Source organism: Abramis brama (assembly GCF_963993115.1).
Source record: "Abramis brama genome assembly, chromosome: 3".
Lineage (NCBI taxonomy): Eukaryota > Metazoa > Chordata > Actinopteri > Cypriniformes > Leuciscidae > Abramis > Abramis brama.
The window spans coordinates 32,527,598-32,554,735 of NC_139965.1; the positions used below are offsets into that span (position 1 = coordinate 32,527,598).

Consider the following 27,138-nt stretch of genomic DNA (forward strand, 5'->3'; position numbering starts at 1 on the left):
TTAACGTAACCTTCTGTCATTTTTACTCTTCTAAGTGTACACTTTCTAATTTACTGTTAGGACCATTAAATAATAATAAGGATAAACAATATTTAAAAAGTATAGGCTATAATTATCTAACATATGACTAATTAAAAATTAACCTCAAACATTTTTGGCGTATAAATGGCACAAGAAATAAAATTCGTGGTATAGATACACACTTTCATGAGATCGTGTTTCATAATCTGCTACTGAGCCGGCCCTCTGTCAAATTTTAAAACCCAGTGTGGCCCTTGAGCCAAAAAGTTTGCCCACCCCTGCTCTAATGTATGTTTCTGTCGATGGATACGCTCCACATGCGTTTCAGGTAAGAGTAGCTGTCCAATCAACTGTTGTGTATGTAAATCTGTTGCTGACATCACAGTTCCTTTTCCACAGTTTTAGCATGGCAAGCGAAGGAGACAAGCCGCTGATAGAGCGGCCGCCTGCATCATATAAATATCCTGTCTGGAAACATTCTGGCTTCCCAATACATTACAACAGCGATGGTTGAAAAAACGTGGATAAAACAGTCAACCTTTGTTAACTTTGTTCTATGCGAGTGCCGGATGCTCCAATATGACCAGTCATTTATGCAGTCATCACTCAGGTGTTGATACCTGCTGCTGATCTGTGCTCCGATTCTCGTTCAGCTCACCGTGAACACCGACTATTGCAGCAAGCCTAACACACGATACAATGTTACTCGTTTCATTACATTTTCAAAATTGTAACCTCAGACATCACAAAATGTGATTTTTGTCATGGCTAAACCCCAATCATCTGGTATTTATGACAAGCCCATAAAGTCTTTAAGATTCATTACGACTTAAAACTGTGGAATGATCTCAGAGAAAATCACTACAAGCGAATGTTCTCTACAGATGACAATACAAGAATTGCTGGGTGACAGAAGGCGAATCTAAAGAACTGTACACTAAGCATAGCACAGAAAGTCAGACAGACAGACCAAAATGACTATGACACGAATCCTGCACAAAGCACATGAACTGACCACTTACAGGGAAAATGCTTAATCCTTTAAACCGTTCCACACATTAACTCTGGATAACAGTAAACACAAAGATGCTAAGCCCCGGAAGCTAAGCGACCTTGTAAACAGAGATATCATACGGTCTAAGAAAACAAAATTTAAAGCTGAATTTTAAGCAATGGCAATATTCTTCAAGAGTGCAACAAACAGCTGTCAAAGGTTGTTTATCACCTTTGTATTCACAGCAAAATACTTTTCCACATCTGTTGCCTCAATTATGCTTTAGAAAAGTAAGTCAGTTTCTACTACACATTCAAGTGAGTGTTTTGTATTTTCTTAACACTTCTTTCTTCGGTACAAAACAAAACATTAAGGAGAATATGTCAGCCTCCAAACCCCCCAAAAAGCAGAAACTAAAGAATCCCCTTGGCATTGATCTTAAGTAGAACATAGAAGTTGTAAAAAATTCCTTTAAAATTCCATCTAATTTAAGATTAGGGTTGGGTACTGTTCACATTTTAACCGGTACATGAAATTCAGTGTCGGTACCCAATGGTATGTTTTTCCGGTACTTTAGGCATGTTTACCTCAATAACTGTAAAGAAACTGTAAGTCATTAATAGAAGTGTTATTTTACATTATGCCAGAGCTGCCTTGGTCGCTATCTGCCATTGTCTGTGATGTTTGTATACTGTAATATTTACCTGTAAATAGTTGTCCCAGACCCATGTTTAAAGATTTAAAGATCTACCCAATCTGGTCAGACAGTGTCCAGTCTTCTGAAGACACTATCACTTGGGACTGAATTAAGAATATGTACTGCCATGTTTTTCATTATTACATCTTACTAATTTTGTCTGATGCATAAAGGAATTGTGCGTTACAGTACAGATAATTAATTGATCTGAATGATTCATGAACATATGGCTTTGGAACGTCATGCGGGTGAGTCAATGATGACAATTCTCATTTTTGAATGAACTGTCTCTTTAAGATCTAAGCAAACAAATAAATAAACATGTACAGAAAGGACAGGACTCATCAATCATGCCCCTGTGTCATGCTTGCTAAAGACCACTTTAAAAAGGTCAATAATCTTTTCACCTATACAGCCAACTTTATCAGATCTTGTCTGAGAGCTTTTCCCATTAGCCAGCATGGATTGGCAGGACATCTGCTGAACAAAGACAGTGAAAGGTATCTCGCCCTGAACAAAACCTTGAGGCCTGAGGGTCACAAAGCATGCGTCGTCAGGCTGCAGACGTGAAGGAAATGTGGTGGGGGATTATGGAGAGTGTTAGCAATAGATATAGCAAGCAAAAGTGTAACTTACTTGAAAATCGTCATCCAGTGGCTCGTCGATCTGTAGGTCCAAAACTTCATCTTGATATTCATCACAATTCTGGCCTCCTGTGTATTCCAACCCTTCATCCTCTGCCTGGTACTCATCTGCCTCATACTGCCCACCCTGAGAGAAGCCCGCTCGGCACCCCTCTGTCTCTTCATAGGCATTTTCAGTACATCCTACGTCTTCATCTTGAAGGTGACCAGAGGTGCCCAGACCCAGTGTTGCATTTAAACTCACAGCCTCACCCTGACCACTGGACCACAGACACAAAGACACGTGTTAAGCACTGGACAATAAAGTAATGAATTTGTAGATTTGCATGTTGCTTTTGTTACCATAAGAACTATATTAGTGTGTCACCTAAGATTGTTATTTTAAACAACTTATTTTTATTCTAAAAAAGTAAGCCATTTGATTAAAGCAGAAGGTGTCAAAGTTAGTTCAATGTCATCTCTAATAATGTTATGGATGAACTGCTCTACTGATTTTAGAGCAATGAAGCTTTGCATAAATTATGGGATGAAGACCATGTTGACCCCAAAATTGAAAAGAGAACAGCTTAGGTAGTGGTGCATTCTATATTAATTGTGAGCTGACATTATTCTATACAACAATAATAAAAAGAAAAACTTGTAATATAGGCAATTTTGGGCTATACTGCAGACTATTCCACCAATCATCATCAAAAAAAAAAAAAAACAACCCATCAGAACAGATTTAGTAAGTGGCGGCTTCAACTGTCATGACTTAAACTACATTTCACCAGTTTAGAAGAACAGCTTAACGTTGGCCTGCTTCGTTTACAAACATTAAAAAGGTTATACCCAAAGAAATAAATAGTATTTTGGAAAACATGTTTACACTGATGTACAATGTATATGAGAGTCCTAACAGTAGAGCTGGAACCAACGATTATTTTTTAATCGATTAATCTATCAATTATTACTTTTATTATTATTATTAACAGTTATTTTTTCCGGTTAATCTATTGTTTATTTTCTGAATAGTCAATTAATCCTTTGGATTTAAATTTCACAATAATAGTCCAAAGACTTGCGCTGTCGTCTCGGTGTATTGAGGTAAGAGAGACCCGGGCTGGATGTTTTCTTTTCAGATGCTCCAGCATAGACATTGTGATGCTGTGGTGTAATTTAGTAGGCCATTTCAGTTTTACAGAGCGTGCAAAGCACCATTTAATTTGGTCTCTTATTAAAAAATTCCCACACTTTAGATCGGGCTCAATATTTTTGGAATAGCGGCTTGGAATGGAGCCGGCATCATTAGGATGATCATAAACAGCGCAACGAATCGACGCATTCCACGCAAAACAACTAATTTACGTAATCGTTTACATTGACGCGTCATTCCAGTCTTCTAAAACAAGCCATTTTAATCTATATGTAGCACAGGGCACACCAAGACTCTCTCATATGACCATTGTCTTGCAAACATTAAAAACAATATAAATAGTATATCTGTTAAAACCAATTCTGTATACAACACCTAAAAAATTCTCGCAGTATTAGGGACTTTTCCGAGTCTTGTAAAAACCATCCAATCTGCGTTTGAAAAAATATATATAAAGGCCCTCAATAAAGTAATTAAAAACAGCTAAACATTGTCATTTAAAAATGGATGGATTTTTGCAGTGCCTAGGATTTTACTGTATTGTTGGAGTACCTCGTATTTTGGTCTTCTTCATCACTTTGCAAGAGGTCATCATTTAGCTCCTCATCTGACAGCTCTGAGGGGTTCTGAGGATGGACAAAAAAAAAACCCTATGAAAAATCCCTTGTTCAATCTACTTGACTTTTTGGTGCGATTGTTACATATACTGCCTTTTAAGTCTTGGACAAGTACACCTGCTGGAAATTATTTCTGTATTACTATCAGTTAAAAACTGCTTAAGTCAGCAACTAAAAAAACAAGGTCCATGCTTTCTGACATAACAACAACAACAAGTTAATAACAGAGGATTATATGATATAGTGTAGAGGTGAGAGAAACAGGCAATGATGAAAAACACTTTACCTTTTTGGATGACAGCCAATCTTCTTCAAGTAAGTCTCCCTCCTCCAAATCACTGTGAATTGATAAATTATTAAATAAAAAATATGCTCTATTCACAATAAATCTCTTTGAATTGCCTGATTTCATCATAGCAACGTAAGATATTAAAACAACAACTTCATCTGCTTTGCAAACACCACACCCAACAGCAACCAATGAAATCTATATATACCTGGTTTTAGACCACAATAATTTATTAGTATGGTATGGGCCTCCTTTTGTGGCCAATTCAGCATCAATTCATCTTGGGAATGGCAGATAAAAGTCCTTCACAGTGGCCAAGGGGATTTTAAGCCATTCCTCTAGCAGAACAGTGGCCAGGTCACTATGTGATGCTGGTGGAGGAAAAAACAGTCCTCCAAAATGCCCCAAAGTGACTCAAAATATTCAGATCTGGTGACTGTGCAGGCCATGGGAGATGTTCAACTTCACTTTCATGTTCATCAAAGCATTGTCACAAGTCTTGCTTTGTGTATTGGTGCGTAACCGTGCTGATACACGGCAGGGTACAATGTTTGAACCATGGTCCTCCAGAATGGTTCAATAGTCCTTGGCAGTGATGCGCCCATCAAGCACAGTCGGCAATGCAACGAGATTGCGAGCCAAACCCTCACTGATCCACCCCTGTGCTTCACTCTTGGCAGCAACAGTCTGGGTGTTAAGCCTCTCTGGGGCTTCTCCACACCGTAACTCCCACAGATGTGGGGAAGACAGTGAAGGTGGACTCATCTGAGAACAACACGTTTCACACTGTCCACAGCCCAAGATGTGCACTGCTGGCACCAATGAAACCGACATTTGGCATTGGCAGTGACTAAAGGATTGGCTATAGCAGCCGGAGCATGAATATTGACAGTTTTAGTGGAAACTGGAGTGTCGAGGTGCACATTTAATTATGCACTGAGTTGGGCAGCTGTGGTTTTATGTTTTTTGGATACAATTGAAGTTAGTGCCTGAACATCTCTTTCAGACAGCTTCCCTTTTACATTGACAGTTACTCCTGTTGGAAATGGTTCGTCCAACATGGTTTGCCGAAATTACCCTGAAAACCATAGCTCTCCATACACCCCAAAGACTTGCTTATCACAAATGCGTCAGCGGTATGCACCAACAACCTCTGATATTTCTCCCATTTAGGGCTGTGTTCGATATGACAATGTATTGTCACATACTACTTGTCGATACGAATATTGATACAGCTGCTTCTGTATCGATTCCGCAGCATGTGCACAACAGTGGACCATGCTTTTGAATTTGAATACAAGAACAGTATTTAAAACGGAGTGGAAATGTGTTGAAATTAATTCATATAATATAATGTATAGGCTAGAACAAGGTTTAATCTGACACGCAGAGGAACATAACTGGGGTTGCCTGATATAAAGAGATGTAATCCCCTTATCAGAGCTTCACAATTGCATGATACGGAAATATCTGCTAAGTGTTTTAGGCTACTTATTTTTCTCAACCTGGCAACCATGTGCAAAAGTGTTATAATACATTAGTGCTGAACAATATTGGAAAAAAACATTGCGATATCGCAGAAAAATAAAAAATATATTGCGATATAAAAACAATTTCACCATTTGATTTGAATAGCTCTATTTGTAAAAAAAAAAAAATCATTCTAGAATGATTGGGAGGATTTTGTAGGAGTGTGTATCTGCACAAAATAATAAACAAAATAAAAACATAGATAAATACAATAGAAGAAAGATACAAATGAAATAAGCAGTGTTCTATGTTTTTATCAGGTACATCTAACAGTATTTAGGAGGTCCATAAATGTAAAATAACAGTCTTCACTGTATATATGAAATATAACTAATATAATTAATACAATTTATCTTTGTTAAAGAACAAACAAAGTGATTTTCTCTGTCTTTTGTTGTTTGATTAACATCGGGTATATTAGACTGCTGTCACTTTAAGACGAATGGACGGATCCAATATAATAATATGCATTTCCTTTCTCAATCCTCTTAAACACATAACACCAACTGTGGTTACGAGGATACTCGCAGAGATTGGCATTTTGACTACATTTTGAGAGCACGTGTCCATTCAAGCTCAAGAAGAAGAGAAAGAGAACCGAATTCGGTGTTCACGTGCTATCTGTGCTGCTCTAAGTGCGTGTACAGAAAACAGCGCGCGAGTTCCAGTCTTGCGCTTTATGTTTAAACTGACAGGACTTGCACATGTAAATGATAAACTTTCACTCTATAATGGTTTAACTTTTTTGCAATTAATCCACGAATCATATGCGTTCTGAAGCAGGGTGAAGTTGGACCGTACGGACCACAGATCAACTACGATCCCCATACTTTACATCGTACATCCTGCGATATGACTATCGCGGATACGCACATTGCGAAATCGATGCTAAAACAATATATTGTGCAGTTCACACATTCACTATCACCTCCTGCACCCCCTCTCCTCTTCCCTCCTGCCATCCAACCTGAGCTTAAGGTCTGTGTGGAGGACGTGAGCAGTCTTCAAAAAACAGAAGACTAGGAAAGCTTCAGGTGCAGACGGCATCTCATCTGCTTGTTTAAAAGCCTGCGCTGACCAACTGGCCCCAGTCTTCACGCAGATCTTCAATAGATCATTGGAGCAGTGTGAAGCTCCCTGCTGCTTCAAACGCTCCACTATCATTCCGGTCCCCAAAAAAAAACCAAATCCCATGGCTGTTGCTCTCACGTCTGTGGTCATGAAGTCGTTTGAAAGACTGGTGTTGGCCCACCTGAAGGACATCACTGGACCCCTGCTGGATCCCTTTCAGTTTGCTTACAGAGCAAACAGGTCTGTGGATGATGCAGTCAACATGGGACTGCATTATATCCTGCAACATCTCGACAAACCTGGGACTTATGCAAGGATCTTATTTGTGGACTTCAGTTCAGCCTTCAATACCATCATGCCTGATCTTCTCACAGCCAAACTGGCCCAGCTCTCCATGCCATCCTCAATCTGTCAGTGGATCTCCAGCTTCCTGATGGACCGGCAACAGCTAGTGAGACTGGGGAAACTCACATCCAGGACATCCACCACCAAGGGTGTGTTCTCTCCCCACTGCTCTTCTCCCTGTACACTAATGACTGCACTTCTAAAGACCCCTCATCAAGCTCCTGAAATTTGCTGACGACACCACTGTCTTCGGTCTCATCCAAAACGGTGACGAGTCTGCTTACAGACTGGGGGTTGAACAGCTGGCTGTCTGGTGGAGTTATAACAACCTTGAGCTGAACACGCTCAAAACAGTGGAGGTGATAGTGGACTTCAGGAGGAACAGCCCAGCACTCCCCCCACTCACCATCATGAACAGCACTGTGGAAGCAGTGGAGTCATTCAGGTTCTTGGGCACTACCATCTCTCAGGACCTGAAGTGGGACAATCACATTGAGTCAATTGTGAAAAAGGCCCAGCAGAGACTGTACTTCCATCGCCAGCTGAGGAAGTTCAACCTGCCACAGGAGCTGCTGATTCAGTTCTACTCAGCCGTCACTGAGTCTGTTTTATGCACTTCCATCACTGTCTGGTTTGGTTCAGCTACCAAATCATACATCAGGAGACTACAACAGACAGTCCGGACTGCGGAGAGGATTATTGGTGCCCCCCTGCCAACCCTCCAGGACCTGTACTCTTCCAGAGTGAGGAAGAGAGCAGGTAAAATCATCACAGACTCCACTCACACTGGACACCACCTGTTTGAACTGTTCCCGTCAAGACGGCGACTCAGATCACTGGCCACAAGAACATCTAGGCACAGGAACAGTTTCTTCCCACAGGCCATTTCCCTTCTGAACAGTTAACATACCTCCCAAGGCATATGCCTGTAAGTGCAATACTCCAACTGTTTAGTGTAATATCTTCTAAACTCAGGTGATATTTATATTTATTCATACTATTCAAAATAGTGTAAATATGTTCATAATCTGTAAATGTTTATTCTGACTAAACCCAACTGTGACCTTATACTTTTTTTTTTTTTTTTTTTTTTTTTTACTATGTTTCTTGTTGTATTTGTATGTGCACTGGAAGCTTCAGTACCAAGAAAAATTCCTTGTGTGTGCAAGCACACTTGGCAATAAAGCTCTTTCTGATTCTGATTCTGAAGAAAGCACATTAGTTTGGAACATACTTTTTTTTTTAGCGTAGAGAGTTAATTTGTGCAATAACCTACCAGCAATGTAAATATGCTTTTATTTATATATTAGAATGAGTACATTGCAATATAAATTTATTTGAATGAGTACTACATTATTATTTATGGGCTTAAAAAACAAGAAAACAATCAGAATATTGTACCTGGTGGGGGGTAGCCAATGAAGCCTATGTATGCCATTATACAGTGCTACCGAGGCCCTTCACAATACACACTTTGACAACGCAGAGGGCAACTGCCTGCTCTGCCTATATTGCGGGCAACGGCCCTATAATATGCAGTGTTTAATAAACCGCTGTAATACTAAATTCTGCTGAGGTGAAATTTAGTGCAGACCCGTATCGTGATATATATCGTATCGAGGCCTCTGTATAGTGATATGTATCGTGACTTTATTGCCGATACACAGCCCTACTCCCATTATGTTGTGTGGATTGCAACATTTCATGTACAGCTGTGCTATTGTTCTGCTAATTCAACCTTCACACTCTGCTCTAACTGATGGAATATAAAATCTGTGAAGATTGCCCACCACGCCACGCATATATAGGCATGAAACCTCCAACAATATATTAGCCAGTGTTTCAGTTTCATTGTCCAACCCCTGTATGTGCTTTTGTGATCCATTTTGAATGACATGAAATGTTAATACTGGAATGCTATAAGTGTGTCCAGGAAACAGATTCTTTTTTTACTCATCTTTTTCTTTCTGCATTATAGAGAAATGAAACGTGCAGAGCAAAACTGAGCCAGCAATGGGACAGTGATTAAGACTTACCTCTCCAAGTCATCATCATCTTCTCCTCTCCGTCTTCTTGACCTTTCAGCACCAGGCTTATCGTATTCATCAAAGTCATCATCTACATACAGACAAGAGAACGAAGCACATTCATCTTTTATTATTATCATATAAATATAAAACATTACATTTCATGTGTAATCTGTATAATAATAATAGTACATGCTCAGAACTTGCACATAATAATAACATCTCAAAGTTTTGTGCTTGAGATCTTAGGTTTGTCCGATGAAGGAATACACTAGTCTTTGAAGAATGACTCTAATCTTAAAGGGACAGTTCATTGAATTTTTTTATTCTGTGTCATTCCAAACCAATATGACTTACTTTCTTCTGCAGAACACACACACAAATTATATATATATAAGAATGTTTCAAACCAAACAGTTTTGGTGACCATTGACTACCATTATATAGTTAAACACAAATATATTTCTTAAGAGATCTTCCTTTAGTTTCCACAGAATAAAGTAGGCCATAGCCTACATGTTTGAAACGACATGAGGGTGAGAAAATGACAGAATTTTCATTTTAAGGTGAACTTTCACTTTAATAAAATAGTAGTAACAACTCTTTATCAGACAATCAGCTCATTATTCCAGAAAAAAAAATAATAATAATAATTTCAAAACGTAACCAGTACAGATGCTATTTGAAAGAAGCCACTGCAAGATTGCAGTTATTAGCATATTTACGTTCTAATAGACAGCATATTTGTTCACTGAGTTACTGTATGAAATGGAAGTCGCAATAGTCTTCTAATTCCTATTGTGACATATATCAAGAGCTTCTCATACAAGAAAAAATGTAAGGCGGGACTTGATTTTGTCCATCAGGAATTGATTAGATCGTAGTTGTTTGCTATTGCTGTGATCTTATGTGAGTGACAGGTTGTCCCGCCCTCACACCAGTATACACATAAGGGAAGTAATTTTGATTAAAGAGTAAAAGGGCACATGAATTTAAAAAGAAAAACTAGATATGCACAGCTATAACAATTATAATAAGTAATGCAATACAAAAATCAATAAGATGAATAAATGTTGATTTCATGGTGACTTTTAAAGCAGCGCATTTTCCTACGTTTATAACCCAAATAAATTATTGAACAAGAAAATAGCATTAAAGTCGTATTTGCATCTGTGCAGATGGCAGTGGTATTGTATGATTGACAAGTTGAGGGGCTCACTAACGTTACTCACTAACTGATAGAAAAACAACATCAACACCTTTCTATAATAAATTACTACAATACACACTTTATCTACAACCACGACTATATTTAAAATATAAACACATACGAGTGACAAAACAGTCCAGCTGTGATTAAATACTTGATTTTCTCAAAATACATTATTTGTATCTTAGGGCACGGTTAAAACAACAGTCCCGCTGTCTGTGGAAACAGCACTAGAAATCCTTACGTAACTAATTTAGACACAACCTAATTGTACTTTACACGAACAATTCTTCAACCACCATAAACATCAAAATCATTAGTTATCCGTTGCATTTTTGCATCAATACACACAGGAAACGCATTCATTTTAACCCTTCAGCTAGCTAGTTAGCAACCTCAAATGAATAGAAATGTGTAAATGCACGTCTGCTCATGACTCACGACCATCAATATGACACACCATAGCAATAAAAACAACCTAACAGATAGTCGTGGCATAAAAGTAAACTGAGCTCAATCTGTAAACCAACAGCAGACCTTAGAAGCTCATCAAATTATGGAACAAAAGCAGCTAACTCGTTACCGCTAGCTGGGAGCTAAACTAAGTGCAAATTAATATGACATATATATCATACCCCCGACATTGGTCGCCATAACCCAAGACTGTATGTAATCTTGGAGACTCTGGTATCTCTATAACGTCGATGAGTGCATTGAAACTAGTTTAAGTGCAGCGCTTCAGGCCGATAGCTTAGCGTGAAATCTCCTCAGTCTGAGCTCTGACAACATCTGCACAAGAATCATGGCGACCAGACTGAGCCGCGCTGCATCATGGGTATGAAACTGCAAGGAGGGGAAGTGCTAACGGTTCAGACTAGCCTGACGTATTTAGTTTTAACTTTACAATGAAAGTGAAGGTTAAACATATTTTAAAATGTCGCGACATAAACCAATTAAATGGTATTTGTATAGGGTTATTTACATTAACTGCTCTATTCAGAAATGCATCCTTCATGCCTCAATAGCCTACTTGGTTATTGATTGATGGGTGTTAAGAGAGTCAGAGTGAAGATTTTAGTCTTATTATAGATATAGTTATAGATACAGTAAACCCTGAGGTGACAGATGATCATGTCAAGTAAGATCTAACTATATAGCAGATGCATAGCCATTTCTTGCTTCATATTGGGTGAATCCACTTTTTGTTAAACGTATAATTTAGATATTGAAATATTGTATTTCAAAATGAATACAGGCGTAAGCTAGTCTGATACTAAAATGCATGGTTGAGCTGTTTTAAAGGGGTGGTTGAGTATGATTTCACTTTTCTAACTTTAGTTAGTGTGAAATGTTGCTGTTTGAGCATAAACAACATCTGCAAAGTTACAACGCTCAAAGTTCAAAGCAAAGTTAGATATTTGCTTTTAAAGAAAAGGACTACAACAAACAGCTGGTAGGGACTACACGACATTCCTCTGGGTTAGTGACATCACAAACCCTAAAATGTACATAAACCCCGCCCCCGGGAACACGCAGTCCACGTTGAGAAGAGGAAAAGTTGTTGTGTAGAGTACATTTGTGAGTCTGCTCAAACTTTAGCATCCATCTTTTCACATGCAATAGAAAGTCACTCTGTGTGCATCTCACAACAGTTCCTATATGAGCGATTTATAGATTACCATGACAGAATATGCTAATTGAAGATAGTTAACTCTACATCAGCAACATAAATTCATCAAATAACCATTCAGAGACGTCCTGTTGCATTCTACATGTTGTCACTTCTTCTTGAGTCTCTCCATCTTTGTCTGACTCCGTTTTAACATTAAAGGCAGAACAGTTTCTGTGATTTTTTATTGTGTCTGCGTGAGGTAATCGCAGCTGCTAACACACACAAACCCCTTGAAACCCCGCCCTCTGCAGCAGCTCATTTGCATTTAAAGGGCCAGGCACAAAACGGTGTGCACAAAGACTGGAGGTAAACGGCTCCAGCTAGCATACTGCTCCCAATAAGTGACAAAATAACGCCAACATTTTCCTATTTACAGCACCTGAGAAGCCCCGTGGTGAGGAGCAGAGAGTTCGCTCAGAGTTGGAGTAAATCACTCCGCCCAAGTAGCAGTGCTTCGCCTTCTGAGAATATAGTTCCCTGGAGTCTCATGTGACCTTTTGTACACGCTGTGACTATACAAATCACAACATGTAAATAGGAAAATGTTGGCATTATTTTCTCACTTATTGGGAGCAGTATGCTAGCTGGAGCCATTTACCTCCAGTCTTTGTGCTAAGCTAGGCTAGCGGTGGGTGCGTCAGACGAGATGGCACGCACGGAGATGAAAAGGGTATGTATGGACTTATCTAACTCTGGGGGATACGGTGAATAAGCTAAAGTCACAAAAAGTCTGCGTGTTCCTTTAACAAACAAGAGGATCGTGCAGAGTGGATTTCATGCACAGACTTTGCAAGCAAGGATTTCACAGGACGTTCCAGAGTGGTACGTTTTTTTTTTTTTTTTTCTCATCATTTAATCGTGATATTTGTTGGAAAACTAATGTAATAGAAACAGTAATCAATCACAAAACCATGGTTAGTTTTCCCAAGGAGCGGTGAACCGTCTTACAAAAGTGAGAGCTTACAAAAGCTACAGAAAACAAGCTGTTCTACATAAAATGTGCTACGCACAGATAGACGTTGGGGTTATAATGTTCAGGAACAGTTTTTAAAATAATTTTAATAACTCTAAGTTCATCAGCCTTAGGAAGGTCAAACAAATGAGTCTTGGAAATGTTGTGTAAAAAGGCCTCGTCCCCTTTTTACGTATTCCATGGGCAGAGATTATTTAAATGAGTAACATTGTGTTTTCATAAGATCCAAAAAAATCGCGTTGTAGTCCAAATGAGCCGTTCGTTGTTGTTCTTGGAAAATGGATTCTGTTAAACAAAAAGATCTCCCTTTGGAGTGGACTTTGAGCTTTGTAACCTTGCAGATCTTGTTTTATGCTCAAACAGCAGCATTGCACACTAACTAAAGCTGTATAAGTGGAATAAGCATAATAGGACCCTGTTTATATATCAATGCCATTGTTTTGTCTCAAGATGCACACCAGTAATAACCAGCTATACCAATTAAAAACACATAATTTATTAACACGTATTATCAAACAAACATATTCAACAGCATATTTAACAAACCCAAAAAGCCAACTTGCTGCAAGACCACGCCGAACGCTGTGAGTGTGCGTTTTCGACTACCTCTCTGGAAGTGGTCGAAAGTGGACAAGCTCAAAATGTTTTAGACCCCGTTTACACTTGTACTTAGCGTAGTCCACTTTTGATTCGATCGACCAAAACACATCTTAAGACCAGGTATAAACAGGGCCATTTTGCTCCTTTCCTTTTTACACTCCACAGATTGAATTTCATGCCTCGTCTTCCTTTCTGCTCTCTCTGTCCTTTCTTCCATCTCTGACTTGAATTTCCTGATTGCACACTCATTTCTGTTTTCTAAAAAAGTAGATTAACTATAAAATAAGCAGTGAATGTCAATTTATTTACTGAATTTGAGTGTAATGAAAGGTTAAAGATCGCCCATGCTGAATCCACACTGGCCCACTTTATTTAACTTATTCAACCAAAGTTGGCCTGCAATATTTAAACACCTTACAAGAAAACTATTCTTTGCATTTTATTCCTTGTTAACTGTAACAGTAAAAAAAAAACACTGTCACAATAATATTTGTTTACATTCAGTGAGCAACCTTATAAGAAATGAAAATCTTACCATTATTTTAATAACCAGTGTCCCTTTAATTAAAGATGCATTGTTTGCTCTGAAAGTGAACAAAGTGAACCCATTGAGCACAGTACATTCAAGCTTAAATGGCCCACTTTACCTGTATCATTTCATTTCATTTAACAGAAAATAAAAACCTCTTTGAAATTGTGCATAACATGAGAAAGTGCGAGAAGAGTGCAAGTAACTGTATTTCATAGTTGGCAATGCATTTAATGAACTAAATTGTTCTAATAAAGTGGGAATTCATTTTTAATAATGATTTTATTTTTTTCCTAAAGAACCTTGGCAGCTGCAGAGTCATGTTTTTGTTGTCAGTTACTCTGACATGAGTATTAGACATATTTACCAATAATGTTTGTACATGTTTTTTTTTTTTTTAAGGCAGGCTATTCATTAAATTAATTATTCAAATGTAGCCTGTAGTTGGAGGTTGGGAAAAAAAATGGTGCAGATTATTCTAACAAATTTGAGAGTGACGAGTCTCACTGAGTGTATTAAGATATGCATTACTCTTTCATAGTCTATAAAAAACAGAAATATAAAGAAAAAGTTACATTTGATCCTTTACTCAACTCTCTTTTTAATATAGGCCTACTAAAACTATAGCCCTATATACTGGAACTATAGCAAAAATATTTGCTAGTGAAAAACATTAGTGTTTCAATGGTTTTAAATCTTAAGCGGTTCTTTCATCAGTCAGTATATTAAGATCAAAGAATAAAGTGTTTAAAAAACACAAAGATAATTTTATAAGTTTGTATCTGCTTATAGCCAATTCCTGTGAATTGGCTTAAGAACCAAAAATCAAACCGAAGCACTTTATTAATCATATACTCTATTTTGTATTATTATGAAATGATTATGCCCTGCAATACTGTTATTATATATAAACTATTTATATTTTTACTTTCATGGTTTTCTTAAAATAAAATTCACCTATCCAAACTGGATGCATATATTAAACAGTACTCTATTTTATTAAAAACGTTATCCTTTTGTGATATAATGCAGGAAATGATTTAAAGCTATAGATACAGGTCGCGTGCAGAGTAGCTAACAAATTCTATAATGCCGTTTGCTTTTCACATCCGATTCAAGAGTTTACATCCATATCAGCAATATCTGCATGATAAACCTGATTCATCCCCACCATTCTTTGACTGCGTTTCCTAAAGATTATTTTCTCTCTGCATCCATCCGGGGGAGTCATTCAGAGGTTATCATTTTTTGGGCTGTTGTTATTGGATATCATGCTCAAATTCGGGACGCCATTGGTCTGGTGCTTGTCAGTCTGTGGCGCGCCGACGCTCGTGAACGCGCTGCGCAGACAGTGCACGACACGTAAGTGGCCAGAGAGTGTCTGGAGTCTGTCTGAAACTGATAAAAATGGTGATGGAGTTTATCCAGAGTCTCGCTCATAGTCATTAGAAAAACAAAGGGAGACAGAGCGGAATTTTACAATCATCCAACACTGTAGTCATTTCGTAGCTTGACAACTAGATTCTATTGTAGCGCATTTCAAAGTTTTATTCCATGTTTTTCACCAGACAGACAGTTCATTAATTCACAGGTAAGATGATCGTGGCGGGGCGCAAATCTTTTTGTCTAATGCAGTCTGCCGTTGTTATGGTGATTGTGTTGTTCACGAATATATTAGCTAGTACTTAACTGTGTGCGATGTTGCTTAATCATAGCAAACAAGACGACGCATGTGAACCGCTGATCGGATGCAGGGTGGTCATTTTAATGTGATTACATGTTACCGCATGTCGTTCGGCGGGATGAAGAAAGAGTTTATCGCGATCATCTCTTCAGACAGATGACGCACCTGTGCTCACGTGAGCACGGTTTCTCATTAACCCCATGAACTCGAGATGCCAAAACAGAGTGAATATCAGCGTGCCAGGAGTCTGTACAGCACGGTAAAGATCATGCAGCTATGCGCAAACTCGTCTGCTGTTTATCCGCAATTTCAGGCCCGTCTTTGTGTGTGAAGTTTCCGCTTGCGGTGGAGGACTGAGTTGCGTTTAGACTGTTTTGCAAAAAAAATGTTGGCTATTTGAGGTAAAGAACTGGTTAGTCTAGCGACAGTACGTAGGCTAGACATTAAATATATTTGGCAAAAATACTACAAAATAATAATAATTAAAAAAAACCGCCAAAAGCTCTTTACGCGTTTCAGTGTCTGTAATCATACGATGGCGCTAACTTGTTTTCAAGTCTTGATATCTCCGGCGGTCACAGCTCGCAACCGGTGTCAGTGTCAGTACAGTTCTGTTACGCGCTTGGATGGTATCGTCCAAAAATGGTTCGTTCCCTAATAGCGAATATATTACACAAAAGTTAACTAATGCTATACATTTGTCTATTTAAATAAAAATGTATCATAAGTCCCCACATAAATACAAAATACAACTCGTTGACTTTATCCACCCGACAAAAATACAGGGAAGAGGGAGGCTATAGTTGGAGGAAAGTCAAGAGTTGTATGAAACAAACTTTTTTTTTTTTTTTTGTATGTTGATTTCAAACACAGTGTTTTAGTATTTTAGTGGATTTTAAATTCCTAGTATCATCATATAAGCGGTTGGGTGAAGTGAACAGAATACTTGCATAAATTCAGACAAATAATTAACAGATAATTTGCTATTATTTGAATGAAAGGTTGACTTTTTTTCTCAGGAATTTTTATCATGTTTCATAAATGTTAAGTTGGGGCAAGTTGCCCCATTTATATTGGGGCATGTTGTTACATTTTGAAAATGTATACAAATTTATACGATTTAGAAATTTGTTAATCAGAACAATGGTTTGCTTTTTTTTGTTTTGTTAACATGTTAATGTTACGTGTTTGCTGTTAAATTCTTATGAGTTTCATAATTGTTTTTTTTTTATTGTTTTTATTTTGTTGAACAGTTAGTAATAGGCTGTTTAATGTTCTTTGCAATGTACCCCATATACTGTAATGTGACAACATGCCCTACCACAAAAGGTCAAGGTCTGCATTTTTTTTATCGGCAAATAATAGTAAAAATATTCTATATCTTGTTGTATGGCTAAGACTTAAGTTACTGACTGCAGAAAACACTGAGAAATATTCAGTGGAGTAAAAGGTTCCCCTTTATTTATTATTTAATGATTACGTTTATAACGAGGTGTTTTCTTAAGTAGGCTTTTTTTAAATCCTATTTCGATCATATTTTTGTGATACCATATTTCCTTGCTGTATGTAAAAGGTATCAATTGATTCTGGCATTATATTGTCTTTATCATGATTAGAATCATGAATGTTAATCAAAATGTGTCAGGATTCATCTGTGGTGTGCAGACCAAAACATTTCAGATATGCTAACGGCTTCAATGCTGTCTTGCAGATTAGTAATTTCTTAACTTAACTTTGCATTTACCGATCTGAAGTTTTTTGAGTGTTAGAATAGGTCTGCTTTCTTTCTTAAATTGTTCTAAATCTGCCGTTTTTGACAGATTGTTCATATTGGTCCAGATTTGAAAAGGCACCATGAATCTATTGCCCATGTGGCTTGGCTTTGCATGCTCATGTATTCATATTTTTAAAGCAGACAGAGACATCTCTCTTTGATTTTGTTATATAAAAAAAGCAGTCATAGGTCTCAGCTTTTCAGTCATATTCAAAACAAGATGGCTGCTTCACAGGAGGCCCAAGGATATACATTGGTAGCTATAGTGGTCCCTCCTTTATATCATGTTTTGAGTGCGTGTAAAGTGTCTCAGCGAGAGAAATTGGGACCCTGCACTCACTGGATGGTATCATGCCCTATCCCAGAGGTGTTGTGCAATAAAAAAAAAACCCATCTAAGCTAAAATATTATTATGACAAGTTACAATAATTGAATAGACATAAATGTATACTTAAAAAAATCCTTGTCTTCCCTTCACTGGTGCATATGATATGTAATTATAATTAATTATATTATCTAAGCACAAAGAAATAAGTTAAAAATAAAATAAGTAGGCTAGACCTAATCGTTGAAGGTCACACAAGGTTATGGTGAGAAATTTCGTAATTCTTGTTGTAGTAGATGGCATCTAGGTTTTATAAGTTCTGTTTGCGTATGACGTAATAATGATTAAAAAAATACTTTATATGAGACATGAATATATATATTTAGAATTTTAAGAATCTTATGTTGCGATGTCTTGTGTATATAATGATTAACAGAAAGCAAGAGTTCCATTCAAACAAAAGCTTAGTAACTAATTACAGAATCATTTTTAGATATACTGTGCTGTGAAAGCTTCTGTTAACTTAGATACAATTTGCTAAAATAACACATGCAAGTTTTTTGTATTTTGCAGTATGTAGGCAAAAGACTAATGAAATTAAGCACTGAATTATTCCTGTTTTAATCGTAGTAATTTTACAAATAAGCTTTCGTGTTTATGCTTTTTTGTTATGGTATCTGCTATTTTGTATTTTTTTAAATGGAGTATATTCAATTTTGAGGCACAATCAATTTAGAAGAGGTGTGGCTCACTATGAGACGCTTAAAGAAATCTGTTGTCTGTTGGTTAAGTATTTTTGTTGCCTTCAGCGCACACTGATTTACAGATGCTTTCTACCAGTTTGAGCAGCTCAGCACATACGTGTTCATTTTGAAGCTTTCATTATTGTAATGTTTGATGGTATTAAATGCGCCGCTGCACACTTCTGAATATCAGTTCACCTTACAGGCCTATCTGTGTCCAACCTCAGTACTCCATGTCATGGTTCAACTGATCAAGCTGTGTGTGTAAGTGTAAGCATGTTGGTTTAGCTCACAGGACCGTAAAACGTTTGGTTGATGTTTTTGAAAATGAAAAATTGTTGTCCACATCAACAACCTGTTGGTGGAATTATGTTCTTATTCTACTAGTATCTATTTCAAGTATTATCAGATGTTTTATCCTTGCACAACGATATAAATTGCTTTAGCCATCTGATATGATTTCATATTTATTGAACATGATAAAGATGACGAGGTTTTTAAATTAAATATGGAATAAAAATGTATGTAATTTAATTGTGATAATATTTGTGAAGAAATCTAAAAGTAATTACGACACTCAATATAACGGCAGGTCTGTCAATTGAAGTGAATATATGTATATATTTATAGATAGATAGATAGATATTTACTTATTTATTTATATTAACTTTTATTCATTTGAATTCTTTGTGTTTGGGCTTTCTTTATAGGCAGGAGGATTCAGCTACACTTAAAGGTGAAACCGGTGTTCTGGACTTGTGCTGCCGTGCTGACGGTAGGTTTAAAAGGGCATTTCCCACCCAGTACTCTGTGAAGCACATTTGGGCATGTCATGGAGAGAGAGGTGGAACGGCAGGAATGCAGAGATGTGTGCAAAGGTGCGATTATGAAAGCCTGCAGGCTGATGAGTGTGCATCAGAGAGGCTAATGCTAACCGAAACGAGTCTCTGTTTTTCTTTGTCAGATGTGACGTTTGAAATGTTGCTGAGTAATCGCACTTTCAGCTTGGCACACCAATCATTTCCAGTACTCGCGTCTCATACAAATTTCTAACTGATTTCTTCATTGAACATAATGATTAGACAGGTTAATTAATGGACAGGTAAAAAAAAAAAAACCTGTACAGACAGTCTGGCGTGAAACAGCTGAGAGTTTAAATGTGAAGGTTACAGGGAGACTCTTTACGATAGTCATTTTTGTGGCTGGTTAAAAAGCTGCAGGAATCCTTTTTTTTTTTTTGTGAGAAATAATATCTCACAAAATGAAGATGGCAGCCATTTTTATTGCAGTGTCCAACAGCGCCCCCCGGGTCTCTCTGTAGCTCTTGTGGAGCGAGCTTATGGATTTGGTGTGTGAAAGAACAAGGATCTCACTCTCTTGCATTGCTTGCATATATTCAATATCAAAGCCACAATGGCATTTTAAAGGGATCACTGGCAGGCAGCCAAAGCCTAGAGCCTCTCTCTTTTTGGTGGCTGTCCTGGCTTACTTGCTTTCTTCCTTTTACTCATGTCCTCGTGCTGATGGCAGTGTAACGTCTGACTCTTCTCAAAGCTTTACCCAAGTGTTGGAGCGAGACATTGGATGTATTAGGACAGCTGCCTCCATTTTAGGGAGGAGTTTTGCAGAGGAAGATGGATACCCTTTCCACAGTACCAGAATTTGCAGCGTGAATCAGTTCAGACTTGAGGCATCGCCTGCAATATTTAGCCATTTTTTTGTCATTCGATGTTCGTTTGTTAAACGAATATGATAGATTTACCCGAAATTTGCCGCGATTAAGTTTTTTTTTTTTTTGTATGAGATTGTAAATTTGATGGAACACTATGAACGGTGCTGTGGGTGCAAATTTTACCAGTCTCAAATTGAAGCAAATGTGCTTTTTATTATTCTACTTTTGACCTTCTGCATAGCTATGATGACATTCGTAAAGATCTTGTTGTTTTTTTTGTGCCACACACAAAGATTTTTTTATCTGCTTTTTAAATGCATTTCTGGAAGTGATTTGTTGTTAGTTAGTTACAAATATCCAAATAAAAGTGTGCCTTCAGGCTCTGAGGATTTCACTGGTAAATGATGATGTGCTCTAATCCGCTGTGAAATGTTATTTGTCTTATTTCAATGTATATTACACAGGCATGTTTAGATTTTTTTAACCCCTAGGTAGCACATTAGACTGAAGGTAAAATAAATTAAATCACACATTACTTTAGCAGGAATAACAATATTTTAACTAAAAGTTTAGTCCTTGGATTGTCCCATTTACGTTGTGTATTTATTATTTAAAATTCTTTAGTCATTCTCGTTGAATATTGTGTTTAATGTTCCCTATCCATATCTCTGTCATTGATGATTTTCGTTAAAGATGATTTTCATTATATACTAGTATTTCTGTTGTAAATGGCACAAATAAAAATATGTGGACATTTTGTTGTAAACGTTCATTGAAGTATATAAATCTAGGAAAAAGGAATGCGTTTTGAAAAGTGTAGTGTCTGTTAAAAACATAATTTTGCCGATTCATGTAAATACAGTATTTTTATTAATGTTAAATAAATGTAATCAATTTATTTTGAATTGCTTTGATAAATCGATGTTGTCTTGTATTCGTGAAAAACTAAATTAAACTGTTTCGTTGCTGTAGATTGAATTATTTGTGTAAGCAGTGTTATTCTTGTTGTTATTGCAATAAAAAAGTCCTTTAAATGATAAAAGTGTCTATTTGTGCTTGATAAAAATATTTCATCAATTCATGTGATACAATTGTGAATTGAGTGAGACTGGATTAGAGTGTGTAAAAAGCCGCAAAGGTGCTATTGAGTGTGTGTGTGTGTGTTGGAGGGTGGATTTGTGGCATAGTCTGAGGCCTTGTCCTTCAGTATCTGAGGTACACAATGTTCTGGAAGATTCGGCCTCTTGAGTGACCCATTGACCCTGAAATCTTGCTCATAACTGGAAAAGCTTTGAAATGCGAGACTTATGAGGGGTGTTTCCGTTATTATTGGTATAGCTAGAAATTGCTATAGAAAGATAATTTTAAGTGTGATCATAAAATTTGTAATAAAAATTATAGAAAGGGATCATTTAAATTCACATTTGCCTGGTGTATTTCTATAATGATTGTGTGCTGATAATGTATAATGAAAAATACTGACAGTTGTAATGTACACATTATGCAATAATGTACAGTGATTATATAATACAGTATAGCCATTTTGGTACTGTGCGTGAGGACAGGAGATATGTTGTTCCAAACATATCAGTGATGAGGCTAAAATGTAATGTTTGTTTGTAATTTACATGCAGACTTAGTTATTAGTTCTTTATATGCTCCATGTTTCTATATAATCTGCATAATTGTCTGCTCTAAAAATATAAGCACTGTGTACTGTTTCTTTAATTGCCTACCTTTTTATAAATAAAGAAATATTTAGGGTTTATAATTTCAGAGATTTTCCTGTATTTACATGAATTATTTTATGCCAAATATCTAATAAATTACGTTTTGCGCATTCTAAAACAAAGCTGTTCAAATTTAGGGTCCGTCACATATTCTTTGTCACAGTTTGTTTGCAGAAAATTTGTCTTGAGGATTGACACAAGAACTTCATGCCATCATCAACTTTCATAGAGCATTCATAATTTGAGCTGGATAGTAAACTTTCGATTTAATAATCGCTAGCCAGAGCGAGCATAACTGATTCAAGGCTATGACAGATGAAATGCCAATCATCGCTAAAGGTAGTTTATTGGGTTTAGTTCATGATGTGATTGGTGAGTCCTTATATTTTACTGCCTCAGCTAGCTTTCTGTTAACAGCATGTAAGGCCAAACACAGCTCAATGTTAGGTGTGAACACTGTATGACTTTTTAAAGTGCTGTGTCCTTGTATACTTTTATTTCTATTTAATGACTTTTCAAAGTTGCTAATGCTATTTACCAGTGAATTATATTACACATTGTCCGCCCTAAGTGAATTTCGAAATCTTTGCTATTTTGTTTGGATATTTCGATCAGCCTATGAGTCAAAAGCTTAATATTAAATCACATTGTTCAGGCGTCATTTTCAGATTTGCTTCCTTTTCTCATTGCAAGTTGTTATTCTCATTCGCAAGTTCTCATTTCATGATGTTATTTATGTTTCACTCTTTATTTATTTTATTTAGTTAACTGCATTTTTTCTAAGCTGTCTAAATGATTTAAGCTTTGAAGGAGAGGTAGAAAGAATGTTTGTTCATTCCATCATCCCTAAAGGAATAGTTTTTTATATATATAAAATCTCTCCCTCTCTCTCGCTTTTCCTTTTTCACAGCTGCTGATCACTTAATGGCCTTTAATTATTTGCAACGATGCGATGAGTCCCAGAATGCCACTTTTCGACATAAAATCACTGATAAATACAAACCTTACTGCTTCCTCATATAGCTGTGACTGTAGATATGACAGATATTTCTTCAAATGCAAACAATATGCTGTTAAAGATTATCTTCATTTGGTCTTTTGATATTGCCGTTCTGTTTTATTCTTATCCTGTCATCAACTGTGGTTGTATATTTTTTGGGTTGTTTTGAATGATCTCAAGAGGTGATAGTCAGATTTAACTTCTTCCCAGCCCTTTATTATTCTGTCAGGTGCTGAGGCTTGCCAAACAGTCAAAGCGTTCAGACTCATTAACAGTTAAGGGGTAAATTTCGTTTTGATGCCGGTCTGCTAAAGCATGTGCTGATGGGTTGAAAACCAAACGAACTGTTCACAGTGATTAAAGGCCAAGTGGTTAATCCTAGCAAAGAGTCTGTGACGTAAACACCAAATGAACACTGCAACTGTTCGATAAGAAAGAGCTGCGCTTAAGCACGCAAACATCCCAAATATCAATTTCACGTCTGATCTCCCACTGACACTCAATGTGTGAAAGTGCAGGGGTTACACCAAATAGGGCCTTGGCAATAGTATCATGTTATCTCCTATCAATTAGTGCCTAAAGGGGATTAACCCCTGCAACACAGAGGAAGCTGATAGGATCACTGTTGAATTGCAGGGGTCACCTGCTTCCCTCATTAGTGATGACCTCTCCCTCTTTCTATCTCGCTCTCTCTTTCTGTCTGCCTCTCTGTCTGTCATTTTTGTATATTCACTTAATAGGGGATGTAGACTGATATGTTTTTGTGGACATGTTATCATGGATGTCTTTTGGAAGGAGGGTTAGATATTCGATGGTTAGTCATGCTGTGTTGTGTTATGTTGCCGTTGTTCAGGTGAGAGTGAATCAGCAATGTATTCAGAGTTGACAACATTTCTCTTATAACAAGGCCAGCAGAATGAAAGCCAACAGTTTGAGTCTGGCTAATGCTAGTGTATCATGGCACACAGGGAATAAACTGCTGCTGACCTTACTCTGTATTCATGAACCTGTGCTGGTGTTAGTATCTCTTGAGGAAAAGTTTGATTTTATAACAATAACTTTAAGAAGCCCAAGTAATATTTTGAAAAAAAGTTGCCAGTCATGTTAATTTAAATATAACAATCGTGGAAAGTGCAAAGAAAGACATATATAAAATGTAATATATTTTAGATGCTGCATGGTTGTTACCGTTTACCAGTTTGTATAGAGGCCATTACATTCTGTACAGTCTTTTTCTTTGTGTGTCGTAGAAGGGAAAAAAGAAGCAACATGAGGCAGTTGCACATCCACCCTGGGTGAATTTTAAAATCTTTGCTATTTTGTTTGTATGCTTTTGTGGAACTCTAAACTGATCATTTTCAGATGCATTTTGTTTCCTTTTCTCTTTGCAAAGATTTTCTTGATTTACAATATTTACATGGTTATTTATGTTTCTCTTTTTATTTTTAATTTTTATTTGCATGCTTCCTAAGCTGTCTGAATGATTCATTATGTTTTGAAGGTTTGTTTATTCCCTCATTCCTAAAGGAATATTATTTTAATGAAATATCATCTTGCTCTCTGTCCCATTGTTTTTTAAACTAGGATGGCCCATGAGGGACACACTCTCTCAAGGTGGCATGAAGCATAACCCAACCACCCTTGCAGTATTAATGATGATGATGATGATGATGATCATTTTAGGTATAATGTGTGTGGTTTTTTTTTAAAGTTTTTAATTTTATTTTATTTTTTTATCAACCATTAAATAATCAACTGCCAATTTAGAACTGCTGTGATTCAAACCAAGTACATTATATCTGATTTTATTGTTGGTTCCATCTCTCTGTTTGGGGATAGCCAATGACATTTTAAAATATTGGGGTGGCACCTGGGTTGGCCAATCAAATTTAAGTCTCCTATCTGGACTCACCCTTGACAATTAAGGTAGTTAAAAAAATAATTTTAGTGAGTTGAAATTTCCTACTATGTGAAATGATTTACTCCATTTAAAATGTTTTTAAATCAGCATTTTGCCTATTCTGTTATATATGCAGCTTTTGACCTCGTATTAATTGAGAGACTACAATTCAATATTTATACTTATAATATTTATAATATTTATAAATTCCTTTGTCAGACTGCAGGACCATTTGAAATGAACTTGTGAAGGCAAAGAGGTGTTTAAAAATGGTGACAGACGTAAGAAAAAGTGAAAGAAAAGGTGAACTGTATAAGATTTAAGATGTCCATTTTCCCTTACACATGCAATATAAATTTGAGCCTAATATCTTGATGTTGACAAGCACATGGACGTCAACTACCCATAGGAGAATCTCACAAAAACGTATTTCAAATAAATAAAAAAAGAAGAAAGAAAATAAATTACATTTTGCATAAACTAAATAAACCATTTGCCAAATATTCAAAACTGGCTTGCATTGATTGCATTGACATTTTCATAAAAAATAAGCAAATTTGCCCCCAAATTCTCGTTATTGTAACAGTTGAATTTCTCTCAACTTTAGTTCAAATAGATTACTTATCTTTACTGTTATTTTTAGAAATGCATTTGTGTGCTCATAATTGGTCTCTATTGCTGCAGAAAGTTCATGAAGATCAACCTGTTCCAGCTGAAGCTCCATGAAGTTATGGATTGTCAGCATCAGGAAAAGAACACTTGCAATTTATTTTAGCTGCATGCCAGTATTTTTAAAATGAAATGTAATGCGTTTAGATGTTCTCTGCATCAAGCTGGAAGTCTGTTTTTAGTACTCTGAATTTTGTAACAGGAAGTGTGGGTTGAAATTGAGCTTCATTAAAATCCTACATGATGAGGAGAAAGTTTGAGTACAGTTTCGATTGATTATAGAAAGATTATATTAGAAGACTAAATCAGTAAGGCTGTAAAGATGTTCTCTTTTCTTAACTGAAATTACAAAAAAAAAAAACACGGTAAATTTATGATCAGTGCCACTGTTACGTTTTATTTAATGAGTTTTTTAACGATTTAATGTTTTTTTCCCACACAATGTCACCGAAATGTAGCCGGTCATTTGCTGATAAATCTTTAACAAGCAGTCCCAAGCATGCATCAATGTCCTCTCAGGAAACTGCATCTCTTTTACTTCAACATTATTTCTGACATACTTTTTAGGTGAATCTGATGACTTTAAAAATCAGTGTGTGTATATATTTTTTATTATATACTGAAAATTGCAGGCTTGTTCAATGAGTTAATAAATATGCATAAAAAGGTTTTTTTTTTTTTTTTTTTTTAACTGTGGCATTACTTTACAAGCTACAAGGGAAAATTCCATGGCAAAAAATCTACTTAAATTTCTATGAAAAATAAAACAAGAACAAAACCACAGCTAAAACTTTTAAATTAAAGTGGCCATTTATCTAAATTAAAGTGGCCATTTATCACTTGTTTATCTACATTTGTCCAACCAGTTAATCTATGACTGGGTATTGACAAACATTTTACGCTTTGAATAGATTTTGATTCAATTTCAATTTGATTCAGGATCGATTATTTTGGATATGGATCAAGTACAGTACATGGCAAATTTTCTCAAGGAAAAAAATCTCAACTACTTCTGTAAACTATGAAGGGAGTCAGTTGGTACTACATTACTATAATATTGACGGTTAAAATGTATTGATTTGTTTACAAACACTTAAATTATCACTAAGCATCACAGTGAATAATGGGTTGAGTGATTTATCAAACGTGATGAATGAAACAATAACAACAACAATAAATGTCCAGAATGTGTGAGACAATGTTTTGTTTACTTTTGTTGCAAAAATGTCTGGTAAGACAGATTGTTTTTAATTTTAATATAGTGACCTTTCTTTATTTATTGTTTCA

At 36.5% G+C, this 27,138-nt stretch overlaps 1 protein-coding gene and 1 long non-coding RNA gene across 4 annotated transcripts in view; one reads left to right on the forward strand and one right to left on the reverse strand.

The window, feature by feature from the left end:
* The window catches only part of rbm33a (RNA binding motif protein 33a), a 47,678-nt gene extending 36,282 nt beyond the window's left edge, over positions 1-11,396 (reverse strand). For all 3 annotated transcript variants that reach the window (XM_084108082.1, XM_084108083.1, XM_084108081.1), the window contains exons 1-5: positions 11,216-11,396; positions 9,380-9,461; positions 4,395-4,446; positions 4,044-4,117; positions 2,349-2,616 (exon numbers count right to left, since the gene is read on the reverse strand). In XM_084108082.1, the coding sequence (XP_083964208.1) occupies positions 2,349-2,616; positions 4,044-4,117; positions 4,395-4,446; positions 9,380-9,461; positions 11,216-11,234 (495 nt within the window). In that variant the 5' untranslated portion in view covers positions 11,235-11,396. The remainder of the gene's footprint in view (positions 1-2,348; positions 2,617-4,043; positions 4,118-4,394; positions 4,447-9,379; positions 9,462-11,215) is intronic.
* A 4,182-nt stretch (positions 11,397-15,578) lies between these two features.
* LOC311078875 overlaps positions 15,579-27,138 on the forward strand; it is a 37,868-nt gene continuing 26,308 nt past the window's right edge. Inside the window, exons 1-2 of the long non-coding RNA XR_014605300.1 lie at positions 15,579-15,945; positions 19,591-19,655. This is a non-coding gene — a long non-coding RNA (uncharacterized lncRNA). The remainder of the gene's footprint in view (positions 15,946-19,590; positions 19,656-27,138) is intronic.